We start from the raw sequence: 13,562 nt of genomic DNA, 5'->3' as shown, positions 1-13,562 counted from the left end.
ATAAGAATAATGAGAATGGGTCATTTTATTCCTGAACCAGTGTAATTTTGCTATGAGAAAAATAAGACTTTTTTTTATTCAAAACATCAACATCATCCAGAAAGATGTATTGCTAACTTCTCAAGATGTTGCCTCGCAGCTGGCAGTATAGCTGAGCATTCAGTAAGTCATTCAATAACTCTGTAAGACCAGCTGCTTCCAGGTGGTAATGCACATAGCTAGTGGACACATGGTCCTAAGATAACTTCTGATTAAAATTTGATTGACCATTTTATGACTGCAAACCATAGGCTGCTAGTTTTCCATCCAGAATTTGAAGAGTCATTTCATTATCCTCTGCCTCATCTTGGTCAATATTAAACACCTCAAATTTTCCCAAACTATATTTTATTTACAGTCCAGTCTCAAAGAACAATATGATTTTCTGCCTCCTCTAGAAGGTTGAAGGCCCCTTTATCTGTATGCAACAGATATTTTTAGGGATTGATGTGAAATGCTTTGTTTTAAGAAGTTAAGTCTTTTAAGAAAATGTAGATTAGGAGGCTATTGTAGTAAACTGTAGTAAAAAAATAAAGGCTTGAAATAAGGCAATGGAAATAAAGATGTCCAAAGAGAATGGTTTCAAAAGATGCTGGAGGTAAAATCTACAGGGTCTAGTGACAAACTGGATATAATAAATGATAAGTTGAAAATGATTCCCAAGTTTTCTATCTTAAAATTAATTATGTGCCTTCTGTGTGCCAAGCACAGTTTGTTACCAGAATATGAGACGAATATAAAACAAAAGCCCCTGAAGACTTACCTACTTGAAACAAACCAAAAAGAACCACAGGCAAAAGCTGTTTCAAAAACATTCTTCTATCCAGTGCTTCATCTTATTATTAGTAACAGAATAATTAGTGTGAAATATTTGCATCAGTTCAGCTTTTCTTCTTTTAAAGATATGGAGCTCTTTCATCTTTCTTATGTCGTAAATTTGTAATTATCCATTGATTAACATTCAAATTATTCTCAACACTATCTCCTTTGTGAAGTCTGAACCAAATATGAGCAGTTTGTCTTTGAAAACACTCTTACCATCATTATATTCTGGCTGTATTTTGGTGATGTTTTTATCCCATTCTTTCAACTCTTTGAAATGTTGAAACACATTGTAGACAAATATTTTGGTAATTGACTTAAAAGCTGTTGATAATAGTATTAGCTGTGGGTGTCTTAGAAGACCAACGTGATAAGTTATTTATTTTGCACTATCCGTGAGAACTATGCTTTGAAGTTGTTTTGTCTTAGCTTGTCACTAGTTCTACTTGTGATTATAGATTAATTTTTTTCTATGCCTTTTCTGTGAAAAAAGGGGATAAGGGGCTATATTGTCAGTTGCTCCTGCAGTTACTTCCCAAGCAGGCCTTACTTGTTCCTCATTGTTTGAAGCAATGCTTCAGTGCCTCCTGAATAGATTTGCTCTGTTATCACTCATGAGGATCTGCTGCCTTCCTTTTCTATTGACTGGGAGAACTAGTCATACAAACCAACAGAGCCAAACTGGGAACCATATAATCCTCTCCAGTGGGACACATTAAACAATGTGTAATCTATTTAAATATCTTTGAATTTAACATGTTAAGCATCTTAGGACATTTTCTAAAGTATGGTTTTTTTCCTAGTTAAAACTCCTCCAGGAAGAGACTTTTTTTTTTTAAACCAAATTGGTCATATGAATATTCCTAAATTATTGGTACTAAGCGGCCTATTATCAAGATTGTACCAGGCAAAATGCTATTTTAGTAGACAAAAGTTGCTGACTTTGGACCAAGATTCCATCCTCTCTTCTTTCAGATAAGTAAGCCCTCCAAATATTTGTGAAATTGAGTTGAATTGAATATTAGAATTGCCAGATAATATAGGACACTTTAGTATTATATGTTCGATGCGGTATCTCGCCAGGCTTAAGCTAAAAATTATTTGAAATTTCCATTAAATTGAGTATCCTGCTTTTGGTTTGGTTTGATTTTTTGTTCCTCTGTCGACCCTATTTATGGATCGAGACTGCCCCATGAGGAGCTCCCTAGCACTGATTCTCTCAGGCCTTCTGGATGCATGTAAATAACAGATTGAATTCTTTCTCATGATAGAGGAACAGCAGTTAGATAGCAGATGGATTCTAAGTACCTCAGTTATTAATTCAGGCAAGCAGCTGCCATTCCTCAAGCCCTGATAGGTGAAATTGCTCCTGCTGTCTTCCCACCCTACAAAGGGCCCCAGCTAAACCTGAATGGGCCTAGTACAGTCCTGGAGCTGCCATTGAACTGCTTCTCAGTCAACCAGCCTGTGCAGCCAGCCTGCTGTGTGGAGGACTAATCACACTTCCAAAGTATAGGTATGGTAAAACCAAAAGCATACAGTGATTGTGGGGGAAAAATGTTTCCCACCAAAATTATGACTTACCACCATAACAATTTATGTGTTACAGAGTAATTGACTTGATATATTTTTTTAATACATTAAAAAAAAACACAGAAACAAAGAAAAAAACCTGTTCATCAATTATGACATGATTTAAATATAGATAATTTTTAAAATCTTTTTAGAATCCTGAATAAACACTCTGGTTGAGAATAGGACCCTGAAAAGCCAGTAGCACTATGAGTCCTGAAGATGGCAGAAGCAGCCGAAATCATGTTTAGGTAAATTTCACACCAAACTCTCTCTTTGGATGTGTATATCAATATGAAAGGTGACTCTCTGAATTGGTACTTCAGTGTAAAAAGCATACTATTAATAACTAGATTAATACTAACATTTTAAACATTTTTAAACGGTGCTAAAGAAAAACAATTTTTGACTTTTAAATTTATAAACAACTTTAAAAGAAAATTGTATAAAGCACGTTCGTTTTTTTACCTGCAAGAATGAACATACATTAATTCATTCAATAGATATTTATTGTATATATCCCAAGCTCTGGCTAGTCACTAAGGATACAGGGGGAAAGATGATGCAGTGGGAAAGAAGATATACTTATCTTGATGGAAGTTACAATATGAGGAGCAGATTATAGGGAGATCTTACAGAGTCTAGTGAGTCAGGAAAGGCCTTCCTCAGAAAAGTAAGATTTCTGCATAGCAGTTAGTGAAGAGAGGAATAACAGAAAAAAGAATATGTTTCAGGCAGAGGAAACAAAAAGTGCATCACTCCTTCAAAGAACTGGAAAAAGTACAACAAAGTGTAGAGCATGAGGGGAAGAATGCCTTGAAAAAAGCTCCAGAGGTAGGTAGGAGTCAGCTCATGCAATAGCATGCAGTCGTACATTTCGGTATTTTTTCCTACAGCAAATGGAAACCTTTAATAAAAAGATTTTAAGAATACATAATCGCTTTGTTGTATTCTTATCATGCACACAAAAAATAAGGAGAGGGACTTCCCTAGTGGCACAGTGGTTAAGAATCCGCCTGCCAAGGCAGGGGACACGGGTTCGATCGCTGATCCGGGAAGATCCCACATGCCACGGAGCAACTAAGCCTGTGCGCCACAACTACTGAGCTTGCGCTCTAGAGCCCACGAGCTACAACTACTGGGCCCATGTGCTGCAACTACTGAGCCCGAGAGCCACAACTACTGAGCCCTCGTGTTGCAACTACTAAAGCCCGCATGCCTAGAGCCTGTGCTCCACAACAGGAGTAGCCCCCGCTCTCCACAACTAGAGAAAGCCCATGCACTGCAATAAAGACCCACACAGCCAAAAAATAAACTTATAAAAAAAAAAAATAAGGAGCATGGGAGGAAATTTTTGGAGGTGGTAGATATTTATGGTATTGATTGTGGTGATGGTTTCACTAGTTTATACTTATCTCCAAACTCACCAAGTTGTATATATTAAATAAATACAGCTTTTTAAATCTCAATAATACCTCAATAAAGTGGTTTAAAAAACATGTAATCAGATTTGTGTTTTTAATTTGAAAGATTATTCTTTTAAAAAAGCATTCTGGCAATAGAGGAAAGCAGAATTTGATGCAAGGAGTCCAATACTGAGGCAAAGAACTGGTGAGAGATACTGATGACTAGGATGGTGAGGAGAGGAAGTTAAGAATGGCTTTCTTAACTTTAATACCTGGTGGTATGCAGTGCTGGCTCCTGAAGTAAAGAGAACGCAAGGAGCAGCAGGTTTTTGGACACAGAAAGATAGGTTTTTAACACATTGAATTTGAAATGCCTGGGGAGACGTCCAAATGGAAATATCCATTGCATTGCTGAGTTTAGAAACCAGTAGCTCTGAAGAAGAGTGTGTAAGTAAATTAGTGAGTTTCCCCAGAGAATAGATAGAGAAGGTGACTGAGGAAGAAGCCATGAGAAACACCATCAGGTCAGGAAGGATGAATTACACACACACACAAAAAGGCTGAGAACCGTCCAGAACAAGCTGAGAATTCCATACTGATTTTTTCAAAAAATGTTTCTAGTGTTTAACTCTACTATCATATTGGTTTCATGTGAGTTATAAAACACTCGCTCAAATTCAAGTGTATAATCAGCAGCTTTGTTACCCATTTATCAACATTCACTTTTAGAACAGCAACAATATGTAGCTGCTGAAAAATTCAGCAGCTGAATTAATAGCATACTGGCAATAAAGTAAAAATGCAGACCAAAGGAACACTATGAAGCCCTACTCTGTGACTTGGTAACGATGGACTGTATTTGTGCAATGCTAGGGAAAGAGCCAGAGCAGCTAAGAAGCAGTTTGGAGAGCACTAATCACATCAACCAGTCTCCAAATCTTTATCTTCTAGATCCTTTCCTGTACTTTCTGGGCAACCATGACAGGTTTTACTTAATCTACACTTCATTTCCTGGTCTATAAATATAATAATAGTAGTACCTACTGTAATAGGTTGTTGTGAAGATTCATTTAATCGATACAGTGCTTTTTATTGTTGATTATACATATTCTCGGGAGGTTTGTTTTGTTTTGTTTTGTTTTTTGGTTGTAGCTTATAGTATACTCTGCAAGGTAATGATTACCAGCTTGGGTTTTGGCCCGAAATATCCCTCCACTTTCCACGTAAAGGAATTGAGGGGGAGTACACTGAAATGAGGACATCTGCCCTTTAACTTAGATCTAACCTAGGCGCAAGTCAAGTAGTTTGTTTCTGAACCTCTTATCCCTCAGGCCATACCTTGGGATCTTGGCTTTCAAGATCCCGCTTAACACAAAGGAGGCAGCAAAAATGTAGAAAAACAATTTCTCCCTGTGGCACCCGCTCAGTGCTCTCTTAACTCCTGAATTTCATCCTGGTGGCCTTTCAGTCCTCAATGTTTACATCACCTCCTCTCTAGTCTGTCTCGTATTAGCACATGCACTTGGGAATGGATTACTGGGCACAACTGCAGAGATTCAACCTTAAACAGAAGACATCTGGAAACTGAATTATTTCTACCAGTTCAGTCCTGTTTATTCTTTTCCTCTTCTCATTGAGAGCACTTCCTACCATGGCCCAGTTTTAAACTTGGAGCTCCATTTTAATCATGACCCAGATAATTTGCTTCAAAATAATACAAAAATGGGCAAAGTAGAAAGGAATGCCAATAATCTATATAATTACATATAACCCTATATATAAAAGATTATACAATTGATTATATAATCAATCTATAGGAACGACTGGCTTTGAGTTCATAATTGTTAAAGCTGGGTAGAGACATGGTGGTCATTATTCTATTTTTGTATATGTTAAATTTTTTTCCCCAAAGAGCTGGGGGAAACAGAGGAAGAGAAACTGTGTAATCAACTATAAACCTAAGAGATAGATCTTTAAGATTTCTTATATACTCCAGTCCTCTTTATTCTCACTCTCTTCCTTCCCCACTGGCCTTACTCAATCCCATACCCTCCTGACTACTACCTGCGTTCGTTTTCTGCCATGAGAACAGCTACAGGAGGTATTATTTCAAGGAAGTAAATAGGAAATCCCCTTAGCCCCAGCAACCTGTTTTTCTTGAAGGCAAGGAATAGCCAGGACAATATTAAATGCCTGCCAGAGACATCAAAGCACAAGGAGCTTGGGGCAGAAGCTCAGCTTGCCTAGAGCTCCATTGCATCCTCACAGATGGCAGAGACCCAAAGCTAAAGCATTGGGTCTGGAATTGAAAGCAATTGCCTGATTTTTATAAATGACATTAGCCAGCACTGAGACTGAAAAACTGTCCCAGGTGAATTAAACTTCATTTGGTGAATGCTTAACAAGAGCATGCGTGTAGAAATGTACTAGACAGAGGGAAATACATGTATATTTCCTGCCCTTGAGGTTATAGCCTAAATCCGGAATTGAACTCTATAAAGAGTATATACATAAAATAAGTGATACTGACAGTATATGTAACCCTAAAATGGTGGAAGTCAGGCAAGACTTAACCTGGCTCCTAAAGAATGGATAGAATTTGGATTAAAACAGAATATTGGAGAACTCAGCATTAGCAAAGAGAGTAATTGGAATAAAGCTGGAGTGTGTGGAATTCAGAAACACTGAAGTTCTAGCTCTTACTATATGACTTTTAAGAAATGTCAGGGCTTCCCTGGTGGCACAGTGGTCAGGAATCTGCCTACCAATGCAGGGGATACGGGTTCGATCCCTGATCTGGGAAGATTCCACATGCCTCACAGCAACTAAGCCCGTGTGCCACAACTACTGAAGCCCACGCTCCACAACAAGAGAAGCCCCCACTCGCCACAACTAGAGAAAGCCCATGCGCAGCAACAAAGACCCAATGCAGCCAAAAATAAGAAATTAATCCTAAAAAACAAGATTTCAAAATCAAAATCTCAATGATTTATGTTCTAAGGTTGATTTTTTGATCTATATCTGGAGTGCATTAATCACTGAGAGCTTTCACAAATACTTACAGTAACTTAGGGAAATTACCCTTCCACCTCAGGAAAAGATGACTTTACCCACCACAACCTTCCACCATTACCCTTAATTCTTCTAATAAACAGAATGCAATAATAATTAAACAGAATGCAAACATTGAGATTAAACAGGCAAGTTTTATTATCAAATGTAACAATTCTACAAAAACTCAGTAGTATTGTAGTATTACTGCCTATCTTAAAGTCTTTCAGAGCATTGGGCAGACAGCTTCTTAAGGCAGCCAAGTATAAAGAACTATTTTTCTGATCTTAAGTGCCAGTTATCAATTTTCACACAAAATGTTTTTTCTTTTTTCTTTTTCCTACTGCAGTTAAAGGGCCATTGCTGTCAGTGAAGAGAGAATGTTTGGCTCTCCATTCAAGGTGTTAATCAAAGTAATGCAAAGTAAATAAAAATAGCAGCCACATAAATCTGCATGGCATTGCATCCAAGCTAAGGACAAAATGAGTAACTTAAAGAAACGTGCACTCAATCAAATCCTGTTTTCCCTTTGGAGTTACACGAGGCAGCAGTACTATCTAGCTAGTGTCTAATATTGCACTTTTGGAGCATAAACACAGCTAAACACATAGTGCGAAACACTGACAGCATCAGTACCTCTTCTCACCACATCAGTGTTTACCTCTCAGTCTAGCATGCTGACTATAACCCTACGCTTTTAAAAGTTTTAATTATTTGACAGTTAAGGCATTAGAGAAAAAAGGTTTCAGGCTATCTTAATATATACAAGCATTCACTTTAGTTAGTATATTGCTTTCTAGAATACACTGTTCAAATAGTCTCATTTTTGTGATGTTAAAAACTATGGAATTTCTTATTAAAGTCCAAACCATCAATAATGGGAAAAGTACAATATAAAATAATACATATGAAGCCACAACATTCAGTTACAATTCAAACTAGAAATTACTAACTACACGTAGCTGCTTCATTTTTGGTTTTGCATTTTGGCCCCTAGTTCATTCTTATTTACAACTGATACCTGCTGAGAAAAAAATCCAACTTTTTAACTATGTATGTTTTGCAGTGGGTGTGCCATTTCTTCTCATTTATTCCAAGGTGTTTTTAAAATAGTTTTCAGTGGCTTTTAACTGTAAGACACTGTGATGGCTAAGAGACTAGGAAAATACTAGTTTTACTTCTTTTTCTAAGTTTGTGACTTAAGTATTCCAAGACCTTATTCTTGAGTTACTTAGGAAGAGCACGTGATTGTGCACAAGATAGGGAGATGGGGAGAAAAGAGTGTGAGCACACAAAAATGAAACTTCGATAACAAAGTTCCTGGTAGATGCTAGTGGAGTATATTTTCCCCCAAAGACTTAAAACTTAGGAAACATCTATGATGCCACGTTAGCTGGTAGTAATGGAGACACCCCATCTCAAATTCACATTTTAAATGCCTATTTGCAATCAGCAAGGAGCCAAGCATGCTGCTTGCAATACGAATTTGGCTTCACTGGCTCACATTTTTCATTCCACCGAAAGATAGGGCACAGGCCCACTGTCCAATCATGTTTGCTGAAAATACTGCAGCCTGAGTGTAGACAAACTTCTCCTGAAGTTTCTAGAAGTTGTCTTATGTCTGAAGGTTTCAGGATCATCATACATCTTTCAAACACTGAAAAAAATGAACAAATGGGAAAATTATAGTCTCTAAATTTTACAATTCTTAGTAGCCATAAAAAAGAGATTCTGAATTCTAAAACGTCTAAAACAGCCTTAAGGTAGTCCCAGTTTTTATTTTACGCAGACATAATTGGCATTTACACAGCAAATTCTCAGGGAATACAGTGCCAACAAGTGAAGTTTATGTGATAACTGTCATTTCCACAATACCCTACCCTTTGTAACTCTTCTGGAAAGAGAGGACTCTCTTCATTCCTTATTCTGGGTCCCCAAGTTATCAGAGCATTTTACTGATACCAGAGATTCAATACCATTTTTAAAATAAATTAAACCATTAAGATAAAAATTTTGAATTAAATTCTAGTCTAAGAAATTTTTTAAAATTTCAAACAAGAATATTTGTATCAGTAAGAAGCACTGAGGGGGACTTCCCTGGCAGTCCAGTGTTTAGGATTGTGTGCTTCCAATGCAGAGGGCACAAATTCGATCCCTGGTCTGGGAATAAAGAGCGCGCACGCGTGCACACACACACCCCCCCCCCCACACACACACCCCCACACACAAAAGCTCTGAGGAATGACACTGTAGCAAACATGAACTCTACATGTCAGTGACTAATTGATAAAAGCCACCTTTATGTGGATTATTTCATCCTTACAACCATCCTATTATATTACCATCTTATCCCCATTTTACAGATGGGGAAACTAAGGCACAGCACAATTAAGCCAATTAATTGGAAGATCTAGAATTTGAACGTAAATTGGTTCCACTGTGCTATTTTACTTATGCATCACACAAAATCTCTAAAATGAAAACTGTAACTAGGCATGTGTATACTTTCACATGTATATGAGAAACAAAAAGGAAGACAGAAATAAAGATCGCTCTTCAGAGTTCAGTCCTGTTCATAAGGCCAATCGGTAATTGTGGTTAAGACTAGATTTGCTTTAAAAACAGATTCCAAAATTGGTACAGATTTACGTTCAGGTACTTTAAGCACAGAGAACATGTGTTTATTTGTTAGAATTCATTTTTTAAAATGTACTTTACAGGGACTTCCTAGGTGGCGCAGTGGGTAAGAATCCGCCTGCCAATGCAGGGGACATGGGTTCGATCCCTGCCCCAGGAAGATCCCACATGCCGTGGACCAACTAAGCCCGTGCGCCACAACAAATGAGCCTGCACTCTAGAGCCCGTGAGCCACAACTATTGAGCCCATGTGCTGCAACTACTGAAGCCCACGCACCTAGAGCCTGTGCTCTACAAGAAAAGCCACGGCAATGAGAAGCCTGTGCACCACAATGAAGAGTAGCCCCTGCTCGCCACAACTAGAGAAAGCCCATGTGCAGCAATGAAGACCCAACATAGCCAATAAAATAAATAAATAAATTTTTTTAAAAATTTAAAAAAATAAATAAATAAAATGTAGTTTACAAAGTGACCATAATTTAGCACTTAGCTTTAAACACTATGCATTGAAACCTCCTCCTTGGATACTAAATACAGACAAGAAAATCTCTATCAATGACCCAACAACATTATTGCCCAATATCTATTTTGTCCTCCTTTTGGCAATAGCACCTGATTTTCCTTAAAATGACTGCCCCTCACCCAATCTCAAGGCCATAAAGAGGCAACTTTACCACTGAGCCCAACAGGTGACCCAGATATAGCCAATTAGAGCCCTGCATGTCCTTGGCTACAGTGGTTTCAGAGAAGGAATTAAAGTGGGGCCAGTGACACTGAATTCCTGGCTTCCTCTGGGCTTGCAATGGAAGGGTGGTAAGCCAGAAGTTGCTGGGGGTATGTCACGGACAAAGTTTGCTGAGGGTGAGCCCTTGGATTCAGCCAAGTCAGTCAACTCTGGACCTGTCTGTTATCAGAGTTAATGAGTTCCACCTTCCTCATTCTCAGCCTATAAGTATTCCAGTAGGAAACCACTGTATATGCTGAAAAAAAATTTTTTTTTTAATTTTTTAATTTTTGGCAGTGCTGGGTCTTTGTTGCTGTGAGTGGGTGTTCTCTAGTTGTGGTGAGCAGGGGCTACTCTTTGTTGCGGTGCACAGTCTTCTCATTGCAGCGGCTTCTCTTGCTGTGGAGCACAGGCTCTAGGTGCATGGGCTTAGTTGCTCCGCAGCATGTGGGATCTTCCCGGAGCAGGGATCAAACCCGTGTACCCTGCACTGGCAGGCGGATCCTTAACCACTGCACCACCAGGGAAGTCCCGATGCTGAAAATTGTACCTTCATATTTTGTGAAAGTGTGGAAAAGTTCAAAAGAAATTAAAAGTTTAAACTTCTCAGACCTGCCTCTTAATCCCAGTGGTATCCAATGGAATTTTGGCATTTATCAATAGAGCTGTAGATTCCTAGCTGCCAGCAAAAAAAAGAAAATCTCAGACGGATAAGGAGAACATGTTTCCTATTCCCCTTTAGCTGCAGAAAAGCAAACACTATTATGCAAAGACAATTTTGAAGCTACAACTGCAAATATCCACAAATCTGTTTTTCCTTTCTAGTAAGATGTGTTAAAACATACAATGTTGTATTTTGCACTAAACTGTCATTAAAAATACTATGTACAAAGAACTCTTTTAAGATATCTGGATTTGACCAACTGGTGTTACACCCTCTGAATGAACCTAAACCCCTTAAAAAGCCTGCAATTCTGATTAGTTCCAATATTTTATTTCCTTCCAGTAATTTTGATATCTCTTTTCTGAAAAGTATAATTTATAGGTGAGATTTTTTTTTTGTTAGGACAAAAGAACAGTTTCTTCTTCCTTATATTAAAGATAAAATAAAACCCATGGCTCAGATTCTTTAATCAAAGAAAGTCTGTTTATCATTTAAATCAATAGAATCAGCATTTATTTGTCATTCCTGCCCATTTTTATACTACTAGTTGGAGAAGGAAGAGAAAAGTTTTGTCTAATTTTGAAAGCTGCTTTTTGTTTTAATCCAAAAGATACCTTGAGGGACCTCAATGATGGTCCAATGGCTAAGACTCCAAGCTCCCAATGCAAGGGGCCTGAGTTCCATCCCTGGTCAGGGAACTAGACCCCACATGCTGCAACTAAGAGTTAGCATGCCGAAACTAAAAGATCCCACATGCCACAACGAACATCCTGCACATGGGAATGAAGATCCCGGGTGCCACAACTAAGACCCAGCACAGCCAAACAGACAAATAAATATTAAAATAGACAAACAAAAACCCTGAAATCTATAAATAAATAAATAAATGCCTTGAATTTTTTGGCCAGAAACCAAAATATTAGTCACTAGACTGACCGCCCCCTCCAAAAGACTTTTCAATCTACAAAGTAATCAAAACTATATACTTAAAAGACCAAATATAAAAAATACTCTTCGAATGAGAGCTACATGCAGGTTTTTTGTTTTGTTTTGTTTTTTTGCATAAAACTTAGCTTTGTGACAATATTAGGCTTAATACATTACAAGAGCCTCCAAAAATACCTAGTATACAGACAAAAGTTTTCATAAAAAAAGAAACTATAAAAACTTTATCTTGGACTTCTCAGATTTCAGAACTGTGAGAAAGTATTTGTTGTTTACAAGCCACCAAAGTCCATGGAGTTGTGTTAAGACAGCCTGAATGGATGAAGCCATTTACCAAATGATCAAAATTGATACCACCAGGGAGGTCATGTGGGTATAGTACAACAGATATTATGTATCACAAGATCTCATGAGGGGGCTCTTTACTTCTATGTATTCTTTCCTAACACCCATCACCCCAGTGTAATCACAAGAAAAACATTAAACAAATCCAAACTGAAGGACAGCCCACAAGCCTTCAAAAACAGTACAACTCAAAATTGTCAAGGTCACAAAAACAAGCAAAGATTGAGAAACTAACACAGACCAGAGGACACTAAGGGGACAGGCCAACTAAATGTGAAATTCTAGACTGGATCCTAGAATAGAAAAAGGACATTAATGGAAATACTGGTGAAATCTGAATAATGTCTTAAATGTAGATAACAGGCAAAAACATTGCCCCTGTAATAATTATTGTGATCACAGCAACAAAACAATTATTTGTATAAAGAACTTTAGTTTGTATAACTTTATGCTCATTAATCCACCTAATTCTCACCCCCCCAAAATGTTACATATGTAGTGATTTTTTTCCCAATTTTTACAGAGAACGGAAATGTCACCTCTAAAGAATTATCATCTCCATATGTATAGTTGTAAATATAGTAAAGAAGCAAAATATAGTTGTAGATATAGTAAATATTCTATTCAGCTCAATGCAAGCACTTACTCTGCTATCCTCTTATTTGCCCAACGAAAAAGAACACCAAGACTGAAGCTAGAAGTTATGGGTCTTTTGATCAGCTTGGTCATTAGCTATAGACTCTGCATGCAAAAGTTGTCTAACCTCTCTGGATTTCATCACATCTGTAAAATGGAGCCAGGGTACCTGTCCTGATGCCTCACAGGGCTGTGGTGAAACCCAAATGAGACTGCAGATATAAAAGTGCTCTCAGAGCATAAGCCACTCTATTGGTGTCAAAGATGACTGGTGATGATAAATTTGATATTCATGTGGATGAGGAGAAAAATATATAAACAGGCACTCATAAGGTTAAGGGGAAAGAAACAGGTCCAAAATTCCTTGAGGGCATACAAAAAAAGAAACTGAAAGGAACTATTCACTGTGGTTATTTCTGGATCGTGGTATTATTAGTGATGTCCTTGCACCTGTCTATATGTTCCAAATTCTTTACAGTGAGCACACAATACTTTTATGATCCTTACTTCCCAGGGTTGTTGACATAATTAAATGAGATAACTTATGCCAAGTATTTCACATCCTTCCATGTGAATTTTAAAAACTCCTCAATATAAAGGCAGATTAATCTGATGCTATAAGAAAATGCAAAAGTCTGGATTTTCACAGAGCAGATGATTTGTTATCCTATCATGACCCCAAATACACAAATACATGATAAGATAGAATTTTGCTGAGTAA

The 13,562-nt window shown here is 37.6% G+C and overlaps 2 protein-coding genes across 12 annotated transcripts in view; both read right to left on the bottom strand.

Annotated features, from left to right (window-relative positions):
• The window catches only part of DPY19L4 (dpy-19 like 4), a 72,523-nt gene extending 67,422 nt beyond the window's left edge, over positions 1 to 5,101 (bottom strand). The window contains exon 1 of the mRNA XM_057737000.1: positions 5,023 to 5,101. Within this exon, the coding sequence (XP_057592983.1) occupies positions 5,023 to 5,101 (79 nt within the window). The remainder of the gene's footprint in view (positions 1 to 5,022) is intronic.
• A 2,129-nt stretch (positions 5,102 to 7,230) lies between these two features.
• ESRP1 (epithelial splicing regulatory protein 1) overlaps positions 7,231 to 13,562 on the bottom strand; it is a 56,200-nt gene continuing 49,868 nt past the window's right edge. For all 11 annotated transcript variants that reach the window (XM_057737214.1, XM_057737213.1, XM_057737211.1 and 8 more), the window contains one exon: positions 7,231 to 8,547. In XM_057737214.1, coding sequence (XP_057593197.1) covers positions 8,541 to 8,547 — 7 coding nt within the window. In that variant the 3' untranslated portion in view covers positions 7,231 to 8,540. The remainder of the gene's footprint in view (positions 8,548 to 13,562) is intronic.

This window comes from Hippopotamus amphibius, chromosome 5 (genome assembly GCF_030028045.1).
Source record: "Hippopotamus amphibius kiboko isolate mHipAmp2 chromosome 5, mHipAmp2.hap2, whole genome shotgun sequence".
NCBI classification, from domain to species: Eukaryota; Metazoa; Chordata; class Mammalia; order Artiodactyla; family Hippopotamidae; genus Hippopotamus; species Hippopotamus amphibius.
This window is presented reverse-complemented; position numbering and strand designations above follow the sequence as displayed.